The sequence below is a fragment of the Nannobrachium achirus genome (assembly GCF_963921795.1).
Source record: "Nannobrachium achirus genome assembly, chromosome: 7".
Classification (NCBI taxonomy): Eukaryota; Metazoa; Chordata; class Actinopteri; order Myctophiformes; family Myctophidae; genus Nannobrachium; species Nannobrachium achirus.
The window spans coordinates 57,362,961-57,384,387 of NC_137816.1; the positions used below are offsets into that span (position 1 = coordinate 57,362,961).

General features: G+C 43.2%; 2 protein-coding genes across 2 annotated transcripts in view; both read left to right on the forward strand.

Moving 5' to 3' along the window:
• Window positions 1-1,862, forward strand: part of LOC308287878 (aminopeptidase N-like) — a gene marked incomplete at both ends in the record, with an annotated part of 31,080 nt that extends 29,218 nt beyond the window's left edge. The window contains 2 exons of the mRNA XM_080729201.1: window positions 244-325; window positions 1,710-1,862. Coding sequence (XP_080585327.1) covers window positions 244-325; window positions 1,710-1,862 — 235 coding nt within the window. The remainder of the gene's footprint in view (window positions 1-243; window positions 326-1,709) is intronic.
• Window positions 1,863-8,858: 6,996 nt separating this feature from the next.
• Window positions 8,859-21,427, forward strand: part of LOC308287877 (aminopeptidase N-like) — a 32,707-nt gene continuing 20,138 nt past the window's right edge. The window contains exons 1-2 of the mRNA XM_080729200.1: window positions 8,859-10,638; window positions 20,574-20,716. Coding sequence (XP_080585326.1) covers window positions 9,962-10,638; window positions 20,574-20,716 — 820 coding nt within the window. The 5' untranslated portion in view covers window positions 8,859-9,961. The remainder of the gene's footprint in view (window positions 10,639-20,573; window positions 20,717-21,427) is intronic.

Consider the following 21,427-nt stretch of genomic DNA (forward strand, 5'->3'; position numbering starts at 1 on the left):
AGAGACCGATGAAGCTTTGTCCAAATTGTCAAATAAAATAAGAAAGTGGAAACAAGCTCACAACTGATACTGATATTGATAAATACTAAGAAACAATGTCTTAGAAATAAACCTTTTTTATTCTGTCTGTGTGTCTGTCTGTTTGTCTGTCTGTCTGTCTGTCTGTCTGTCTGTCTGTCTGTCTGTCTGTCTGTCTGTCTGTGTGTCTTTCTGTCTGTATGTCTCTGTCTGTCTGTGTGTCAGGTATGGCAAAGGTTCGTTCTCCTTCTCTAATCTCATCAATGGAATAACAAGAAGATTCAACACAGAGTTTGAGCTCAAGGAGGTGCGTATGTCGTACTGTACCTTGATCCGAATAATAATACAGGTTTACAGGTGCATAAGAATCAATACAACAATCAGGGCACACCGCTGGATAACTGTGCAGGGCATCAGTACTGTAGGCACTGCGGTTTTATTTGCACAGCACATTTCAACAAGGCAATTCGATGTGCTTTACACAGAAGCAAGGAAGCACAATTATAAAATGAGGGTTTCAAAGCTCTCCAGTTTCTAAAACTGGGAGAATCAAAAATTGAACATTTTTGAAAGAGTGAGAACTAGATTTAGAAGGCATTTGTAGAATCGGCTTCAGGTCTGACTAGATACAGTGTGCATTAACTGTTTTCAACACTCATTATGGAGCTGCAGTGGTGATTGTAAAGTGCTGTACAAGTAAAAATCCAAAGAAATCAGGAATGGCGCGTACAAAATACAGAATCTTTACAGTCTGTAAATTGTAAATGGCAAATTCACACCAGCAGTGTCACTGATTGATTGATTGATAGATTGATATATCTTTTTTGATCATGAAATGAAACATATGTCACATGTAACATAAAGTACATCTGACCTCCACACCAGAATTAGATCCTTTATTTGATCATCTTCACAGTATCAACAAAATCATACTACATCAACAAAATCATACTGTACATCAACAACACAACACTGGCACAATGCTAAGTCTAAGGAGACCAGCATCTCAACACGTTGCCAGAAAGAATTGCGGCATCAAAGTTGAAGAAAACCCCAAGTTTTCCTCTACACAATGCGTCCGCTACCCATATAAGCTTGAAGAAGACATATACTGTAGCGTAGCGCTCTTCACCACAGCAAAAGGCTACTACGGTGGTGGCACAATTTTGATAACGGAATGTTAAACTAGAAGTTAACTTGAAATGAATCATATTGAGCAACTACTGTACCTTGCCTCAAGCCTCAAGTGTGTGAGTGCACTTCTCTGGCCTCAACGCCACTTGAAATGGAAAGATAACAAACTTCTGTACATGGCCATAGTGAATATGAACATTTTAAACAATTACAATTTAGTCACTTAGCAGACACTCTCAATCCAGAGCGATTTACAACAAGCACGATAAACACATACAGCAAATGCATAGAGACAGTGTCGTGCCTCAGTAATCTAGGACCATGGATTACTGAAGTAACTACTCTTTGTTTCCACTCTCTCCTTTCTTCTTACAATTACCCGTATGCTTATTTCCTTGTATTCCCCCCCCCTCTCTCTCTCCCTCTCTCTCTCTCTCTCTCTCTCTCTCTCTCTCTCTCTCTCTCTCTCTCTCTCTCTCTCTCTCTCTCTCTCTCTCTCTCTCTCTCTCTCTCTCTCTCTCTCTCTCTCTCTCTCTCTCTCTCCCCCCCCCCAACAGCTGAAGCAGTTTAAAGAGGAGAACCTAAGCGTGGGCTTTGGCTCTGCGACCATGGCCCTGGAACAGGCCATAGAGAAGACCACAGCCAACATCAGGTGGCTGACCCAAAACAAAGCACAAGTACTGCGCTGGTTGACCGATGAAACCACATGATCCAGACGGTCCAGACCTCATACTGATGTGCTGCTCCTTGTCTGAGGCCAAATTCCAACACTCAAATTTCTGCCCCCTCGCTTGAACTCGCTTCCTCCGTCACCTGTCCTCCAGCATGGCGCTGTTACGGTGAAATGTGTGATGTGCCGAAATATGTGACCATCTTGTAGACTTCACATAACAGTCACATACAGTAAGGGCCTTAAGGTCCGTTCAGGGTTTATTACAAATCATATCATACTACTTCTTTTTCTTTCCTTTTTTCTTTTTAATCCTGCTACTCTGACAAAACCTCAGCCATTAAAATGTGACAACAATATGACGTTTTTATTTGAATTTTATTTTTTCACGTTTTTCTTTAAACTTTTGGAGGGAGTGCAACTTGCAATACTAAGCATACTTAGTTACTTTCCACCACTGACAATTACACACATTCATACATTCTACAGTTGACCAATGGGAACCATCAAATACGGTTAGTACTTGACAGAACAACTCCACAGCAGTGATTTTTCTTTTGATGGTGCTTTGATCAAGGACAATAGTTTCTAATCACTTTTTCCACCCAGATTTTCGGGGCTTGGACGAATCTGCCATTGCTTCTCTGGGTGAAACAACACTCGGCTTTCTCCATTGGAATTGCATCACAGAACGTACACATAGCGCAACATATGATGAAGTATTGTAGTTCAGGTAATTACAAAAAACACTGATCTAGTGAAGAGTGAAAGCGAATAGTGAAAAGCAAATATTCTAAACTTACCGCGATTCTGCCAATAATATATGCTTTGAGACACACATCCAAGTGTTTTCCAGGCCAAAGATGGGAATCGCATGACGTTAATCCCCTTCCCCTATTCGTATGCTTAGTCAGAACTTAACTCTTTTCTGCTACGGACGTTCCCGCGTTGCCAATACGGCTCGTTCTTTTTTACCTTGTTTTGATGTCTGTAAACTGATGAGGGGTCGCGCGGGTGTGTGCAGTAAAAACATCTCATGTAACGCTGCTCTCAAAAATCCATTGCACGTAAACATCAATGGAGTCCCAAATCACTTCCTGGCTTTTTTCTATGGACAGAAGTTAGACAGCGCATTGGTATGCTCTGGACCACGGCGAGCAGCGTTGGCCAATTCCATTCCATTAGTTGCATAAGGCTGCCCTCTGCCGCCAGCTAGGCCAAAGTACACATATGAACGTTGTATTGTAAAAATATATTTTTTGAAAATATCAGCAATAATTTTCTATAACATCGCAAAGGTAAGCTGTTAAGAATAAGAAATAATCACTGCTATTCAAACATTGTAGGGCAAAATCTGCCTACATAAATGCAGGGAACATTTTAGACCTGAGTTAATTCCTGATCTCTGACCTCTGTCTGAACTGGGATGTTTTTTGTTTTCTTTCTTAGCTTTTTAGTTTTTGCTTTTTACCCGCTTTTTCTCCCCAATGTAGTCGTCATGCCAATTGATTCCTCCCCATACACATTTCTGTGTTGTCACTGCTGTTGTATCCTACTGAATCACCTGCCAGTGAGGAGCCCCCACAGAGAGGACGTACTGTTGTATCCTACTGACTCACCTGCCAGTGAGGAGCCCCCACCGGGAGGACGTTGTAGAGCCTTCATCCTATTCCTCCTGCCAAACACTCCCTGCTGACAGCCTGTAGTATTACATGCAGTGACACATATCACCCTCCTCCCCGCTTGGCGGCCCTCCCCTCCAACACAGGCCAGTTGTGTTCATATAGACACCCAACAAAGCCGGATACACCATGCTGGATTCGAACCCACAACCTGGGACTTTACCACTGAACCACCCGAGCGCTGAGATATTTGTTTTATGTTTTAACCATCAGGTTTTGGAAACAGAAGTTTGTGGAAAACAACATGCTCTACATCAATACAGATTTTCTGTTGTTTGTGTGCGTGCGTGCGTGCGTGCGTGTGTGCGTGCATGCGTGTGTGTGTGTGCGTGTCTATACGTGTAACGTGTCATGTCAGTGTGAACAAGTGTGTTTTTATACAGATTTTGTCTGTATGTATATTCATTTCCAAGTGCTTCTCAAGTGGTCGATCCTTTTGAGTAAATGATAGCCTATTGTAAAAAAAAAAAGATATTGAATAAAGCAAGAATGTGTGATTTTTATTCTGTCTCAAATTACTGTAGTTTTAATACTGGTCTTAAAACGAGTTTTATTGAAATCAAATAATTATTTGATGAAATTATGCTCTAATGTGAATCGTTGGAATCCTACTTATAGCAGCTAGTCTCGCGTAGCCAGACAACTAGTCCACAATCTCTGAATGCTATATAGAGTCTGGAACTACAGCTCCTGAACGGCAAGTAATAGAAGCTGGCATTTCCGTTCACAAAAATATATTTTTTTAATTTCTGCTAAGCAGCAAGCTAAATATGCTTAGATGATTTTTTATTTATATTAGGATGAATGTGAGCGATGTTGAAAACGAAACTGAACAGATACTCATCACAAGACCTCCATTACCCCAGACTGTCACGGGAGCATTTAAAAATCGCGGGAGTCTTACAGTCTGGCCACGCGAGACTATATAGCAGCTATCAACATAGGATGGAAACCTCAAAACTGTTACTTTTCAGGATTCAAAAGTAGCAGATCTATAACGTCTCAAACGTGTAGATCTGTTACTTTTGTGTTTGTGTGATCAGTATGATCACATAGGAAGCAGGCATTAATTCACAAAAAAAATAAGGAATTTGATCAAAATGCAGAAGATGAATCAGAGTCAGGAGTGGAGAAGTGAATACTGGATATAGAAGTCAGGAGTGCGTAAGTCAGCAAAACCACCAGCTCTTTAGAGTTATTTTTACTGAACCATCATTATGACTATGAGGAGGCTTCCATCCAGACAGAGTTCTTGGTAATTTGTGCTTACATCACCACCCTGCCATATGAGTGCTAAACACTGCTATTCCACTCCTCGGATCATGTTGCATCTCCTTGCATGTGTGTCTACCTTCCACTACACTGTGTATATATCTGAGACTGCATGGACGTTGCAAACTGTATGTGATTCCTTATAATTAAGCTCCAGAAACTTAGAGCATCAGCTTAATTGCGGTTCAGGTTTCAAGTCCTGATGCAGCAACGCGTGTCCTATAGACGGGTTTCTTGTTTACAAACATTGAGACTAAATGCACAGGTGACTGTATCATGTAATCAATTCCGTCCAATCCCCAAACCTGTTGTTTTGGGGAGCGCTGGTTTCATTCTATACTCTATGGTTTCATTGGCTGATTTTGGTACCGACCCTCAGTGTTACGTGGACCAGAAACCCGTCTATAGCTGTCAGCCTTGTATTATCGTGGCTGCCGGAGCACAAAACTCGTATCTCTATATTCAAAATTTTTGTGTTTTTCCTTTTTCGTAAATGAACAAAAGCCCTACTTGAGCGTCACACAAAAGCTGGTAACGTGCATGTGTCTTGATCTCATAGCAGTGGGAGTGGTTTTCTGGTGCCACTATAACAGCCATTAATCTTTCCCATAGAGATTGACAAAAATATTAATATCAATTATTTCTAGAATCAAGCCATCCAGGATCAATGGTGAATCGTGACCTTTGATTCTGTGGGAAAAAAATAGAAAACAGCTAAACAAAGGATTTTATATTATACTAATATATTTGCGTGTGTAGTATAGTGAGCAGGGACGTGCAGAGAATGTTAGAGAGGCAGGGGCTGACATTTCTAAAAGGGCCTTGATGAAAATATCAAAAATAGCAGACCTCCAAGCTCACAGCGCGTCACAGTGCTATTGTCGGCTATTTGCGATGCTTGATACCACACTGAACTAAGCATAATCAAGTCAATACTGGAGATGTGGCGTACTGCATGGATTTCTATATACAGAAAGGGCAATTCTTTCAACATAAAATGCTGCATTCAAGTTCAGGATAGTTTGGGCTAGGGAATTCTCTTGAATGCTGGCTTCAGGCTTCAGGTATGGCATGGAAAGAGGGGCATTTGCATTTCTTTCACCATAGTAAAAACTGCATTCATGGTGAGGGCACTTTTTACAGAGGGATAAAAGGGCAGGGGCTCAAGCCCCCTTTGATGTCTATGTGTGCATGTGCCTGATAGTGAGCACTATTCCGCACAGGTTTTAAAAAGGCAGCAGAAATCCTATCCAGTCCACTGGACTGTTTAGTGCATAGCTGACGGAACGATGACAGCGTTGCCATGTCTGCTTATTATGAGCGACTTTAGGCTTCTTTTTCTGTAAAGTTACTTGTAAATATTGGTTGTTGCGGCTAGTGTTCCGAAACAGATTTGCATTGTTTGGAAGGCTCCAAATATTTCACATTTATTTCAAGACTTTTTTTCGGGGGGGATATAGCAGCTCTACAAGCTCACAACTCATCACATTAATATAATATAAAGATATAGGTTTAAAGTGCTCACTTGGGCTAGTCGCTTCTTTTGGGATTGTTTTCCTCGACCCGTTGCCTTATTTCTCTCACAAAACTTGGCAACACTGAACTGACCGCACCGTGTAGCTATCCATCTCAGGGCTTTACAAAGGGGGCTTTCATGTGGAGAAAGCTGATCAAGGATCATAAGGCATCCGAGTGCTTGTTAAGACCCTGGCTGTAAATGTCAAGAAGAATAGAGCCATAAAGCGTGGGATAGAACATTTTTCTGCTCAATCACTACACCACTGATGGACCCCTCGAACCAATTGCCCACATTTTGCACTTTGCCCACGCACAGGAAAAAAAGAGCAGACCAAGGTCACGTTTTCTAAGTATTGAGGGTTTAAAGGAGTTCACTCTAAAACAATACTTCCATCAATTACACAACCCACCATGAAGCCTTGAACTCATGGAGATTTGTTTACTGGGTGAATCGTTTGATGAGCGGGTCATCTAGCCTCGCGTAGCCAGACGAATCTGTAAATAAAATGTAAGGCCCTGTTTAACATGTTGTTTGGACGGTTTTCTTTTTAATGTATGTTCCTTGTTGATGTTATTGAATGTTTTATTTGGACCATATCACCTTTGTGCTACTCTGATTGGTTGTAGGTCTAACAAATAGAGTCTGTTTGATACTTTTTGTAACCGCCCCTCGGAAAAAGAAACAAGAACTCTGTTGAGGTGCCAACTTGCAGAGTGCGCCATGAGGTGCGCCCACCACTGGCATCACCACTGGCGATGGCAATTTTTCTTGGCAATGGCAGATTCGTCTGGCTACGCTGGCGCAAGTAATACCAGTAAGACTCCCTAATCTGGAGATAAGCGACCGTCACGTAGCATACACAAACTTTAGAAGGCAAATAGCCAATCAGGAGGGAATATGGGAAATGGGACAGATCCATGTTGATGACATGACTTTAGAGATACTGTGTAACGCTTTGCGTGATTTTAGGCCAAAATTAGTTGGAGCAGTGTCCAAAAATGTGTTTTGCAAAAATCGGCCTGATGGTGGCGCTAGAAGAGGGCCAAGTGAGAAGAAACAGACTATTATCCACGCAGTGATATTGTCTGGCTATGCGAGGCCACTGGTCATGAGTCAGTATGGGACTCAGCGAGGTACCAGAGACTCTGCCAGTGATCACATTATAATCTGTGTTTGCTTACATCACCAGCTTGCTGCTAAAGCCGTGTGTGATATTTGTATGAGCATTCTATCATTAAATATTAGTTTTACAAAGTATTTCATAGCTTTTCTCCTATGTAAAAGAAACGTTGTAATTGTTTTATAGTCACCACTAAAAGTCATGAGAACAAGATACCACAGTTACTGTATGTCATATGAACTGCAGGGTTTTGGCACTGAATGTAAGCAGAACTCAGCGCTACGTAGGCCACATTAGCGCTCCCATGCATCTGCTCCAGCTAATCCCTTTCATACTGTGAATGTGGTTCTACTAACTCCACTAATTTACAGCGCAAGTTCTTATCAACCGGGAAAAGGGGAGATCCCGCACACTGTCTTCACTTACAGCAACAAAACATATATATATAAATGTTTAATACTGCGAGTGAGTTTCGAACAAACTGACCTTCATCAGATACCTGATACCTGAAGATGAAGGTCATTTGGAGCAAAATGTTGTACTCGCAATAAATGACTACTTGTATTTATTTTAGCTGTAAGTGAAGACAGTATACAGGATCTCCCCTTTTTCCTGTCTCAGTGAGAGTGAAATGTTTGTGGCTGCCAGAGTCAATACTTTTCAAGCTGTTCTTTAGAACTTAATGAATGGATTCATGTGTCGCATGGATGAGTCTGTGAATACTGTAGCATCATTGTCAGTATAAGTAAAGTAACGCTGTGAAGAGATACTCCTCTATAGCCTTATGAGCCGAACTGTCCCAAATGCCCCGTTTAACATGTTTGTTTGGACTGTTTTATTTTTGATTTATGTTCCTTGTTGATATTATTGTATGTTTTATTTGGACCATGAGTCTGCAACATTCATTCATTCATTTGCTGCCTAGGCCTACGCACCTGTCACCTTGGACAGGTTTTCCCCCCCAAAAAAATCTTCTCAATAAAAAGTGAAATTGTAACACTTTGGCCAAAAATGTAGAACAAAGTGTTTAACGTAGTTTCAAACTGCATGTGGAAATTACCTTGTTTCATATCATGTTTCAGAATCCTGAGAAGAATGGCACAGAGAATGTGTGCGTGTGTGTGTGTGCGCGCGTGCGTGCGTGCATGTGAGTGAGTGAGTCACACACGCACGCACGCACGCACGCACGCACGCACGCACGCACGCGCGCGTGCGCACGCGCACACACACACACACACACACACACACACACACACACACACACACACACACACATACACACAGAGAGACTGGCACTCCAAACATGCACACAAGTACACTTAACATTTGGGCCCTCCCAGTTAGATATTCCCAAGTCTGCAAAGTTTACAGAGCAGAGTAAACAGAAAGGTTTGCACCTTCCTCCTGAACGCACTGGACTACCTTCTCCTCTCTGTCTCTCACTCATCCATGAAGGCTTCAACTTACCTATGGTTGCTTTATAAACTGAAGTACATTGAATACAGCTTTGTAGCAAGTGAAAACAGATGACTTTCTTACAACCTGGAACTACTGGCTGCAGGGGAAATGTCTTGAGGAATCTGACCCACTGAGGACTGAGGACTGGGACACAGACCTGGGGGAAAAACTCCTTTGGGAAAAGCCCAGGATTTATTTTTGACCAGCCGATTGTTTTTTATATCTCCTTCTAAAGACTGTTAACCCATCGAGAACCTGGGGGCGATTCTACAACTGCCTTCTAAAATCAGTAGTTCTCAAACTTCTTTTAGTATTTAAAAATGATTCAACATTTTTCAAGTCACTGTAAGGATTTTTTTCAAAACATTTTCAAAAATATCAGATGTACAAGCTTGCGGGGCGGCACGAAGTGACACGCTGTGAGCTTGTAGATCTGCTATTTTTTGAATAGCTGCCTGACGCCAAAACAAAATCTAAAATGACACAGAAGCTTTCCCGGGTACAATAAAGAGTTTTAACGGTTTTAAGATGAGCCATTCCAGGGAGTATAAAGTTCACACAGATAGGACATTGCTCTTATCACATTGATTTTTCCCTACTTTTTTTTTTACAACACCTGTTTTTGAACTTTCTGCCCGCGTCGTCACAACCCAGGGGGATGACCTGTTTGTTATCTGACTTGCTGGACGTAAATCAGTGTCCATAAATATGCGGCGGATTCCTCAACCTCTCCCTCTCTGCTCTCTTTGGCTGTCACTCTGGCAAGAGAGCAACAACATCCTCATCATAGTGGCTTTGAAGCTTCTCCTTTTCTGACAACCTGAGGTCGACTCCTGTGACTTTCTTATGCGCGAGGGCCGAGATGACAGAGTGTTAGCACTCGTCCAAAGCGCTCCCTCCCCGTTCTTTTGATACAGACTTTTTGACTAATGATTAGCCACCTGTGGGTCTGACAGCAGCAGAGAGTGAGTGAGTGACCCTCTTCTGGATGAAAGCTGCTGTTGGAGAAAACCTTCCCTGAGGAGTTTTGTGTTTTTGTTATCACAAGTTGGTGAGAAAGTTTCCAACTGCCCACCATCGGCGTCATCATGGGTAAAGGCTTCTACATCAGCAAGGCGGTGGCGCTGGTCGGCGCCCTCACCGCCGTGGCGGCCGTGTCGGCCATCATCGCGCTCACCGTGGTCTACTCTCAGGAGAGGTCCAAGAACGAGGTGAAACCCACCTCCACGGCCACACCTGCCACCACACCTGCCACCACCATCACTACCGCTCCACCTGCCACCATTACCACCACCGCACCACCAGCCACCACTACCAACCCTCCTCCCACCACCCCCGCCGGCCCCAAGGAACCCTGGGAGCTGTACCGTCTCCCCACCACCCTGTCCCCAGTCTCCTACAACGTGACCCTGTGGCCTCGCCTGGTGCCAGACGACCGGGACTTGTATGTGTTCAGCGGCCGCTCCTCGGTGCTCTTCACCTGTCTGAGAGAGACCGACCTGGTCCTCATCCACTCCAACAAGCTCAACCTCACGGCACTGGACGGGACGGCGCACCAAGCCCGGCTGACGGCTCTGGACGGGGCTGCGGCGCCGGGCATCAGCCGGACCTGGCTGGAGGTCCCCACTCAGTTCCTGGTGGTCCAGCTGAGCGCCAAGCTGCAGGCAGGGAAGTCCTACCAGCTGGACACGGAGTTTATTGGAGAGCTGGCCGACGACCTGGGAGGCTTCTATAGGAGCGAGTACATGGAGGATGGAGCTAAGAAGTAAGTTTTGAAGTTTAATTGATTGAAGTATTTATTAGAAGTTTTGCATAGGGAAAAGGTACAGTTTCTTGACAGTTCAGTTCACTGATACAAGGTCAACTAAAATGAATAAACTCAGGTAAGGCAAAGCTTATTTCCGTTGAGATCCTTCTCTTTAACTCGTATAACATTGAATGTCAGATGGATAGAACACAGTACTATGCAATAGATATTTATCAGAAAAGCACTTGTAAACAAAAGAACAAAAAACTAAAATTTAAGTTATTTACAATAGGAGGGTCAGTAGCACCGTATCGTTTCGGTCGGGTGAAAACCTTGTATGTCCAAGACTGTTGGTTTTCAGGATTAAAACTCTAAAGCAGCAAAATGTTGTTGTCGGGTGGAAACCTAGTGTATGTCCAAAACCGTTCGTGTTGCATTTATCATTTTAAAAACGATTTAGAACAGTGAAAATAGGCAATCTACAAGCACACAACGCCTTGCACCACGAGGCGTTGTGTGCTTATAGATCTGCTACTTTCACAGCTTTTGTGCGGCAGTCTTGTATGACAAAGCCGGGCTTCACCTTACGAAAAAAAAAAAAACATACAAATGTGAAACTTGGAGATACAAGGTTTCTGCCTGACAGTGACAAAAAGTAGCTGTTTGATAAGCTTTTGTGTGATGCTGTAGTATGATCAAGTAGGGAATTAATTTACATACAAAACGTTATAAGGTTATATGATATGGACCTAAGAGGTTTCTGTGTGACAGCAACAATATGCATTAGAGGGATTCTCAGTTATCTTTGGTTGGGGAAGTGTATTCGGGCATGTATTCTCTTAATATTGTTTGGTAGAGACTTTTTGTCCCATTTTGTTGTTTAGCTTAGTTTTATAGTTTGGCTCAGGTGATTTATAGCTAACAATAATAGTTGAAGCAGCAGTAGTTGTAGTATCAGTAGTCATAGTAGTCTGACTGAATGAAGTTCAGTGGAATTCCATTAACTGAAAATAAATCATGCTCTCTCTCTTCTCTCTCTCTCTCTCTCTCTCTCTCTCTCTCTCTCTCTCTGTCCCTCTCCCTCTTTCTGTCTTGAGAACAATAAAAACGTACAAAATGCTCAGCTAAACTGACTAGGCTACTCTTAGTAGTAGCCTAATTGTAGTGGTAGCAGCAGAAAAGTAGTAATAAGTAGTGTTATTGTATGGTAGTGTTGATAGTAGTTTTATTGTAGTAATGATAGTCTTGGTTGTAATACTAGTTGTCCAGTAGTGGCATACAAAATCTACCTTTTTGCCAGCGAGGGAATCAAACATTTCTGTGGGGTTTAAAACAAAACAAAACGACACAAACACAATAATGCTCTCTCTCTCTCTCTCTCTCTCTCTCTCTCTCTCTCTCTCTCTCTCTCTCAATATAACTATGGGGCTTTAAGCCGTAACATCATTTTGTAGTCAGACCTCCAAGCAGATTTATTGTCAATGTGTCCCTTGCTATTTCAACAGATTCGAGACAAAAATAACGACTAAAGTATAATTCTACCACTTTCCTGTCGACAAGAAAGAGAAGAATTAGTAAATAGTAAATAGTAAATAGTAAAGATTCACGGGCGCTGGGGCCTTTTGGCCCCAAAAGTTCTCCTCTGCCTACAAAATGATGTCAGACTTAACAGCCCCTAACTATACAACATGCAATAGAAGAGCAAGGAGACAAAATACAACCACCCTAATTGAATAAGTTATCGTATATTGTATTAACATACTCTACTAGATTGGACAAAATTGCATTTTATTCATATAAGAAACATTACCTAGTGAGGCTTTAACCAATCGTGCTCTCTCTGTCTCCCTCTCTCTCTCTCTCTCTCTCTCTCTCTCTCTCTCTGTCTCTCATGAGAACAACATAAACTTACAACATGTTCAGCTGAACTGAGTTATAAACCAGTGAGGGTTAATGTGTAGTGCAGGGTCGGTAACTAACCTTTTTTAAGCCATATAATCCATAATTTAAGGGGCAGGAACTTGCAACACACTTATCTTATATATATACAATGATAACTATATCGCTATGAAAGTTAATAACTAAAGATGTGTGTGGTTTACTGACTGAGCTGTGTGTGTAATCAAAACGTCACAGATGCAGATATAAATGCTTGTGTAATCATCAATGCTGCAATATAGAAATACTCTTTGTCCTTTTCATAAAACGTGTAAATTAAGCTACCTTGACTTTTGTTATTCATGCAACCCCTTCAAAAAACCAAGCATGCAAACCTTTGTTGTGTGTAACACTGATGATGGCCTAAGGGCCGAAACGCGTCTGCATGTCCTGACTACTGCTGCTGCTGCTTATTTATTAAAAAAGACTCTTATAACGTGAGTGCGGGTTGTTTCCTGGATCGAGTCGGGTGTTTGGTAGCCTCGTAAACCAGACTCTTCCTGCAGTCAGTTTACTAGGCTAGGTGTTTGGGGTCTTACAGCAGACACCCTCCTCCAGGCGACCCAACCGAGGCTGACCAGACCCCGGACTGAGTCCAAGTGGCATGCTTGTCAGGATACCTCGAACTTAGAAGTCGGACCCTTATGCAGAACACAAACTCAAGAAACCAAGGCTTAAAGCTGGTTGCACACTGCTGCGTTTTTCGGGCCGAATATCGGAGTGAATTTCGGAGCGCGCAAATAAAAAATCAACCTCACGTCATGTCAGTCACGTTTGCACACTGCCGCCCGTTTCGCGCACCACTCGGTTCCTTGCTCTCTCTATCTCTCTCTCTCTCCTAGGTCCGTGAAGTCAGCTGCATTAGCGTTTCCGGCCTGCCAGCTGGCTGCATTAAGCGAAGCTCCAGCCTTCAAAATAAAAGTCAACTAAATAATGTTTATTTAAAAGACACAAATGTATTTAAGAAGTACGTGTATGATGTATGTCTCTATACTAGTGTACTTCTAATTGTCCTAACACATTTTCCAGGTTCTTTCAGATTGAAATTCGTGGTATGCGAGCCATTAAAGGCCACTTAACAAGTTAATTCCATTCTTTCTATTGTAATCCATAGAAGAGCTTCAATTGGTTGTTGACACAAGTAGGCTACATCTAATGAGGTCCAGTTACTTAATTATCAATTTTACTTTATCTGTTTATTTAGATTGGGCAGATGTAATAGGCTACTATGGGCTATATTAATGTAAGTAATGAAAATACACCGTGTGTGCATGTACACCAGGGGTCTTCAACAGGGGGTCCAGGACCCCTATCGGGTCCTCAGAATTACTACAGGGAAAGGCACCAAATCTATGTGTGATAGGACCATTCTTTTAGAATAAATGGACAACCCTCTCATCCCTTTTCTGAGGAGAACTTTAGCCAAAAATAGAAGATCTACAAGCTTGTAGATCTGCTATTTTTGGCAATAGGTTTGGTGTTGAAGTGAAAAAGCCGGAGACCAAGTACAGAGTGAAAGGAAAATGTAGGCTACTAAGTAAAAGATGGAACAAGGATGTAAGGAGTTCAATATAAAAAAAAAGAAAACGCCCCCAAAAGCTCTAGTGGGCACTAGACAGGAGGCGGCTCTTTGTGTTGGCACTTTGAACACACGCAAAAAAGTGACATTTTCAGACAATTTCAAACTCTAGTTGGCGCTGGAGAGCAGGCGGCTCTTTGCGTCGGCACTTTGGAGACACGCACGCGTTCGGGGAGACCTCCTCTATCACTCCACACTCTCCGCTAAGCAGGAGAGGTGTAAAATCAATTTCTGTTGGCTGTCCAGTGCAGCCACTCGCTCAAAATAGTGGCATTTTCAGGCATTTTCAAACTCTAGTTGGCGCTGGAGAGCAGACGGCTCTTTGCGTCGGCACTTTGGAGACACGCACGCGTTCGGGGAGACCTCCTCTATCACTCCACACTCTCCGCTAAGCAGGAGAGGTGTAAAATCAATTTCTGTTGGCTGTCCAGTGCAGCCACTCGCTCAAAATAGTGGCATTTTCAGACATTTTCAAAATCTAGTTGGCGCTGGAGAGCAGACGGCTCTTTGCGTCGGCACTTTGGAGACACGCACACGTTCGGGGAGACCTCCTCTATCACTCCACACTCTCTGATAAGCAGGAGAGGTGTAAAATCAATTTCTGTTGGCTTTCCAGTGCAGCCACTCGCTCAAAATAGTGACATTTTCAGGCATTTTCAATCTCTAGTTGGCGCTGGAGAGCAGACGGCTCTTTGCGTCGGCACTTTGGAGACACGCACGCGTTCGGGGAGATCTCCTCTATCACTCCACACTCTCCGCTAAGCAGGAGAGGTGTAAAATCAATTTCTGTTGGCTGTCCAGTGCAGCCACTCGCTCAAAATAGTGGCATTTTCAGACATTTTCAAAATCTAGTTGGCGCTGGAGAGCAGACGGCTCTTTGCGTCGGCACTTTGGAGACACGCACACGTTCGGGGAGACCTCCTCTATCACTCCACACTCTCTGATAAGCAGGAGAGGTGTAAAATCAATTTCTGTTGGCTTTCCAGTGCAGCCACTTGCTCAAAATAGTGACATTTTCAGGCATTTTCAATCTCTAGTTGGCGCTGGAGAGCAGACGGCTCTTTGCGTCGGCACTTTGGAGACACGCACGCGTTCGGGGAGATCTCCTCTATCACTCCACACTCTCCGCTAAGCAGGAGAGGTGTAAAATCAATTTCTGTTGGCTGTCCAGTGCAGCCACTCGCTCAAAATAGTGACATTTTCAGGCATTTTCAATCTCTAGTTGGCGCTGGAGAGCAGACGGCTCTTTGCGTCGGCACTTTGGAGACATTTACGCGTTCGGGGAGATCTCCTCTATCACTCCACACTCTCCGCTAAGCAGGAGAGGTGTAAAATCAATTTATGTTGGCTGTCCAGTGCAGCCACTCCCTCAAAATAGTGACATTTTCAGGCATTTTCAAACACAATCCAGAGGGTCACAATGCATATACCAAAAATAGAAGATCTACAAGCTCAAAACGTGTCGCATTTGCTATTTTTGCAAATGTTTTAATTGATATCCTTAAAAGTAATTGTTTTATTTAATTTCAAATGCATGTACAGGTTCTTATGTTACTTATGTTACTTCTTACTTTATGAACTTAATCACAAATGCATTTGACATAAAAAACCGACTATAGTAGTAGGCTACTAGTCATCAAGAAGATACTAATATACAGTCGACTGACATAATGAAAGTGGGTCATGTTTTACATTTGGAATTATAACAGCAGAAATCAATAATATATCAGTATTCTGATATTTGCCTGTGGGTCGCATTAAGTGTAGGGCCCTGTTGCCCATGTATGCTCTAAGAACTCATTCTTTCTCATTATACCGTGACATGGTTCATAATTAAGTACAACTTGATAGAACATCTGTGTAGGACATATTTAAAATAAACCAATTACATTGGTTTATTTGAGCAGCATAGACTGCAGAGAATCTCTGCAAATCACCTGAGAGTAGATCTGACCATAGTTCATCATCCGCTTCAACACCTGTAGCATTTATGATCAGCGACACTCATACACAGCACGCTGTGGAGGAGATCCTCACGGAATTGAGGGCCAGAGAGAGGGACATATTTGGTTGCAATGCAACACCTGTTCAGATCAATAGTGACAGGTCCATAGTGCTTTTGCAAGCTGGTATGCATATACTCAATGGTGATAGCATGCCAGCGTATTTGTTACGCTGTTGGAGAATAGTGACCGGAATTGCAGATGGCAAAGATTTGAAATTCTGTACCATAAGGGCATGTAAGAGTCATTTGATGAAACAGGCTAGTCACATTTGCAAACAACAGTACATACAGAAAGATAAGAGGTATACATTGGCTATGTTTATCTTTAGCCTTTTACTTAATGCCAAAACACTAGAGCAAGCAAGTAAAATAGTATATGCAGCGTGTATTGTACTTGGTAGTAAAAGGAACTCCAGTGAGGTGAAAGCTAGTCTTCTCAGCATCCAGTCTGAAACGCAGAATATGCCGGGAGGGAAGGAAGACCATGATCAACCAGACAGTTCACATGACATTGAGGGCGATGATGTATTTGACTGTGAGCACATTCCTTTAAGTGCATCTCCCTTCAAAGACCATTTTGAACAACTAAGGACTAAAGCCAATCAAGCAATGAAAAACACCAATGACACAGGTATAAATAACTATCATGCAGAAACTATTTTAAACAAACTGTTCACATTCCTCCCAAGTATTCCAGTATGGTCAGATCTACTCTCAGGTGATTTGCAGAGATTCTCTGCAGTCTATGCTGCTCAAATAAACCAATGTAATTGGTTTATTTTAAATATGTCCTACACAGATGTTCTATCAAGTTGTACTTAATTATGAACCATGTCACGGTATAATGAGAACGAATGAGTTCTTAGAGCATACATGGGCAACAGGGCCCTACACTTAATGCGACCCACAGGCAAATATCAGAATACTGATATATTATTGATTTCTGCTGTTATAATTCCAAATGTAAAACATGACCCACTTTCATTATGTCAGTCGACTGTATATTAGTATCTTCTTGATGACTAGTAGCCTACTACTATAGTCGGTTTTTTATGTCAAATGCATTTGTGATTAAGTTCATAAAGTAAGAAGTAACATAAGTAACATAAGAACCTGTACATGCATTTGAAATTAAATAAAACAATTACTTTTAAGGATATCAATTAAAACATTTGCAAAAATAGCAAATGCGACACGTTTTGAGCTTGTAGATCTTCTATTTTTGGTATATGCATTGTGACCCTCTGGAGTGTGTTTGAAAATGCCAGAAAATGTCACTATTTTGAGCGAGTGGCTGCACTGGAAAGCCAACAGAAATTGATTTTACACCTCTCCTGCTTAGCGGAGAGTGTGGAGTGATAGAGGAGGTCTCCCCGAACGCGTGCGTGTCTCCAAAGTGCCGACGCAAAGAGCCGTCTGCTCTCCAGCGCCAACTAGAGTTTGAAAATGTCTGAAAATGTCACTATTTTGAGCGAGTGGCTGCACTGGACAGCCAACAGAAATTGATTTTACACCTCTCCTGCTTAGCGGAGAGTGTGGAGTGATAGAGGAGGTCTCCCTGAACGCGTGCGTGTCTCCAAAGTGCCGACGCAAAGAGCCGTCTGCTCTCCAGCGCCAACTAGAGTTTGAAAATGCCTAAAAATGCCACTATTTTGAGCGAGTGGCTGCACTGGACAGCCAACAGAAATTGATTTTACACCTCTCCTGCTTAGCGGAGAGTGTGGAGTGATAGAGGAGGTCTCCCTGAACGCGTGCGTGTCTCCAAAGTGCCGACGCAAAGAGCCGTCTGCTCTCCAGCGCCAACTAGAGTTTGAAAATGCCTGAAAATGTCACTATTTTGAGCGAGTGGCTGCACTGGAAAGCCAACAGAAATTGATTTTACACCTCTTCTGCTTAGCGGAGAGTGTGGAGTGATAGAGGAGGTCTCCCCGAACGCGTGCGTGTCTCCAAAGTGCCGACGCAAAGAGCCGTCTGCTCTCCAGCGCCAACTAGAGTTTGAAAATGCCTGAAAATGTCACTATTTTGAGCGAGTGGCTGCACTGGAAAGCCAACAGAAATTGATTTTACACCTCTCCTGCTTAGCGGAGAGTGTGGAGTGATAGAGGAGGTCTCCCCGAACGCGTGCGTGTCTCCAAAGTGCCGACGCAAAGAGCCGTCTGCTCTCCAGCGCCAACTAGAGTTTGAAAATGTCTGAAAATGTCACTATTTTGAGCGAGTGGCTGCACTGGACAGCCAACAGAAATTGATTTTACACCTCTCCTGCTTAGCGGAGAGTGTGGAGTGATAGAGGAGGTCTCCCCGAACGTGTGCGTGTCTCCAAAGTGCCGACGCAAAGAGCCGCCTCCTGTCCAGTGCCCAATTTGTAAAGGCTATGCACTCCAGTGAACTGCATTTATCCATTTATAATGTTTTTCTAATGTTAATAAAACTTTTGTTTCACCCAGAAACACAATTAGCATTGTGTGTGTTCGTTTTAATGCTTAATCTATATTTTGAATGTGCATATCATGGGACAATTACTCGTTTTTCAACATTTTTCAATCGCCTCAGGGGTACTCTTATTCTGAAGAGATCGGCACCGGAAGTCTTATTGCAGCTGACGCTAATGCAGCTGACTTCACATAGGCCTCTCTCCTTGCCCTGAAAAACGCATTTCGCAACGAAAAACGCAGCAGTGTGCAACCACCTTAACTCAGTCATACAGTATTTATAGGAACAAACTCATATACACCTTCACAGAGGAATTTGACATAAACTTAAACAAACACTCGAAGCACAGAAGCACCCTAAAACCATGACCTCAAACCCCATTAACGAAAGTCTCTTCAGCTGAGTTAGCCAGGTGGAAGCAGTCTCACAATAAAGCCGCACAGGGAGGGGAGGGGTGAGCAGGAGGATTGTGTCACAACAGGGCCATGTAGTAGCACAAAGCAGGGGTAGGGGTAGGGCACTCCAGCGCAGGGGCAGAACGTGATAATGCTATACTGCCCCTGCTGTTTCCATGGGGGCTTAGGTTGACAGGTGAGCTGTTAACAGCAGTTTTTGGCGAAGTTCTAACCTTGCCAAAAAACAAGGGTACTGTAGTTTGCCTCCAAGCTTGGCTCCTCCTGAGTCTGACCAGAAGTGACCAGAAGTGCGTATAATCCAAGTAGTAACGGCTGCAGCCTGCGGGAAGGCGTCTGCGAGACCTGGGTCTGCAAACAGGTCTGCAGACCCAGGTCAACCTCTCTACTGCTCCCAGTGGCAGCCTTAGCTCCAGGCGGAGCCGCTCGATTGTCCACGACATTGCAAGCGGCGCGAATGCCAGCGGAGCGCCGCGCAAGTTACGAAGCCGTGGTGAATGCAATCGTTATATTTATGCCCAGGCCGTAAGGCCTGGGCAAGCCCACGATAAACGCCCTGTCCAAGTGACTACAATGTCTGCACAGTGTATTGATTGATTGAATGAAGAAGAAAGCCCCGAATCACTAGGGGGCAGTAAAGTCAAGTAGTATGGGGTCTTCAGACCCGGGTCTGCAGACCCGCGTCTGCAGACTTCCCGCAGGCTGCAGCCGTTAGCTTCTCGTATAATGCGTTGTGTCGTGTCGTGGGTGCTGCTGTCAAACATCTCATTCTGCCTTGATAGATTTGTACACCCCCTAGCTTGCTTTTGGAGGGTTAGGGTTCCTCACTTTTATATATACTCTATGGTTCCTCACAGCATTTGAACATACATTTGATAAAAGTATATAAGCAATCTTCAGGTGTGGCTGGTGGGGGTAGATTCTCTCTACTTTGTTCACTGTTTATTTGCATATAATATGTGAAATTTGTCCTTTGCTTTTAGTGTTGCCATCTCTGCTTATTATAAGCAACGTTGGCCTTATTTTCTGCAAAGTCACTTGTAAATATTGTTAATATTGCCTGTTGATTGAATACTTTATTAACAGTTTGCAATTAGCACAGAAGTACAATTTGCAATGATTGTTAAAATGATAACAAAAAAGGGGGCTTAATTTTGTCCAGTGCAGTGTAGTTCCTTATTTGGACTTCCTAAATATAGTTTAAACCAGTGGTTCTCAAACATTTTCATGTCAAGGACACCCACATTAATATTTGTCCACAGACCCCCCATCTCTAAAAGCTCACAATGTGTACCATCCCGACAGTTAATGTTAAGTTAACACATGATTGCATCGTGTACTGGACCTTTTCAGGCTGCAAACCCCATAATGATCATATTTTAACAGACACACACACACACACACACACACACACACACACACACACACACACACACACACACACACACACACACACTGGTGAGTGAGAAAACAATGTTTCACATTAGGTCGGTCATCTAACCCCCCAAAACAATTTGGGGACTCCCCAGTAGGCTACACCAGTGGTTGAGAACCACTAGTGTACTGAATATGTCCTTCTTCATTGCAGAGTATTGGCCACCACTCAGATGCAGCCCACAGACGCCAGGAAAGCCTTTCCCTGCTTTGATGAGCCCGCTATGAAAGCTGTCTTCCACATGACTCTGATCCACCCCCATGACACTGTGGCGCTAGGCAATGCTATGGACATCAGTAAGTTTGCCTTTTTGAATCCTCAGTGAAATTGACGTGTAGCATGTGAGCTAGTTCAGGCAGATACTGCGTATCGATATTTCTATGCCCCGTTGTTTCGAGGTCCCAGTAGTCCGCGACACCGGTGAACGCTAACCTGCTGACGCCGGTGACAGCTAAGCTGCCGACGCAGGTGAATGCTAACCTGGTGAAAGCTAGCCCAAAGTCTAAACCCTAGCCCTAACTCTTACCCTAAGTTAACCCTAACCCGACTACTGGGAGACCCCTGCCGGTATAGAGCGTCGTAGGACCTTATCAGAGGTAAAAACACTTAAAGAGTCCATTCACAGTCAGTGCTTCAACAACGTTGAGCCAATGTTGAGTCATACGCTGACCTGGCAATCAGCTGAGCACACCTCAGTCTCTGCTCTTCCTCCCCTGTCCCTGCTGGTATAGGCCTATTAGTCTAGTAAATCTAGGGAAAAAATACACTCAGGTTGGACAAAATTTTATTATTTCGTTTTTCAACTGATTCTGTTAGGAAATTAGGTCTACTAGCCAGGATAAAGACATCTACCATAATCTGCTCACTGCAAATACCCACAGTGGCCAAATCAAGTTGGGCTCCCATTGACTTTCTATACAGGAGGAAAATACCCAGGAAAAAAAATCAGCTTTAAGTAGGATGTGAGGGGTCTAACTAGGGGTTTGTCATGATGCTGAATCCATTGC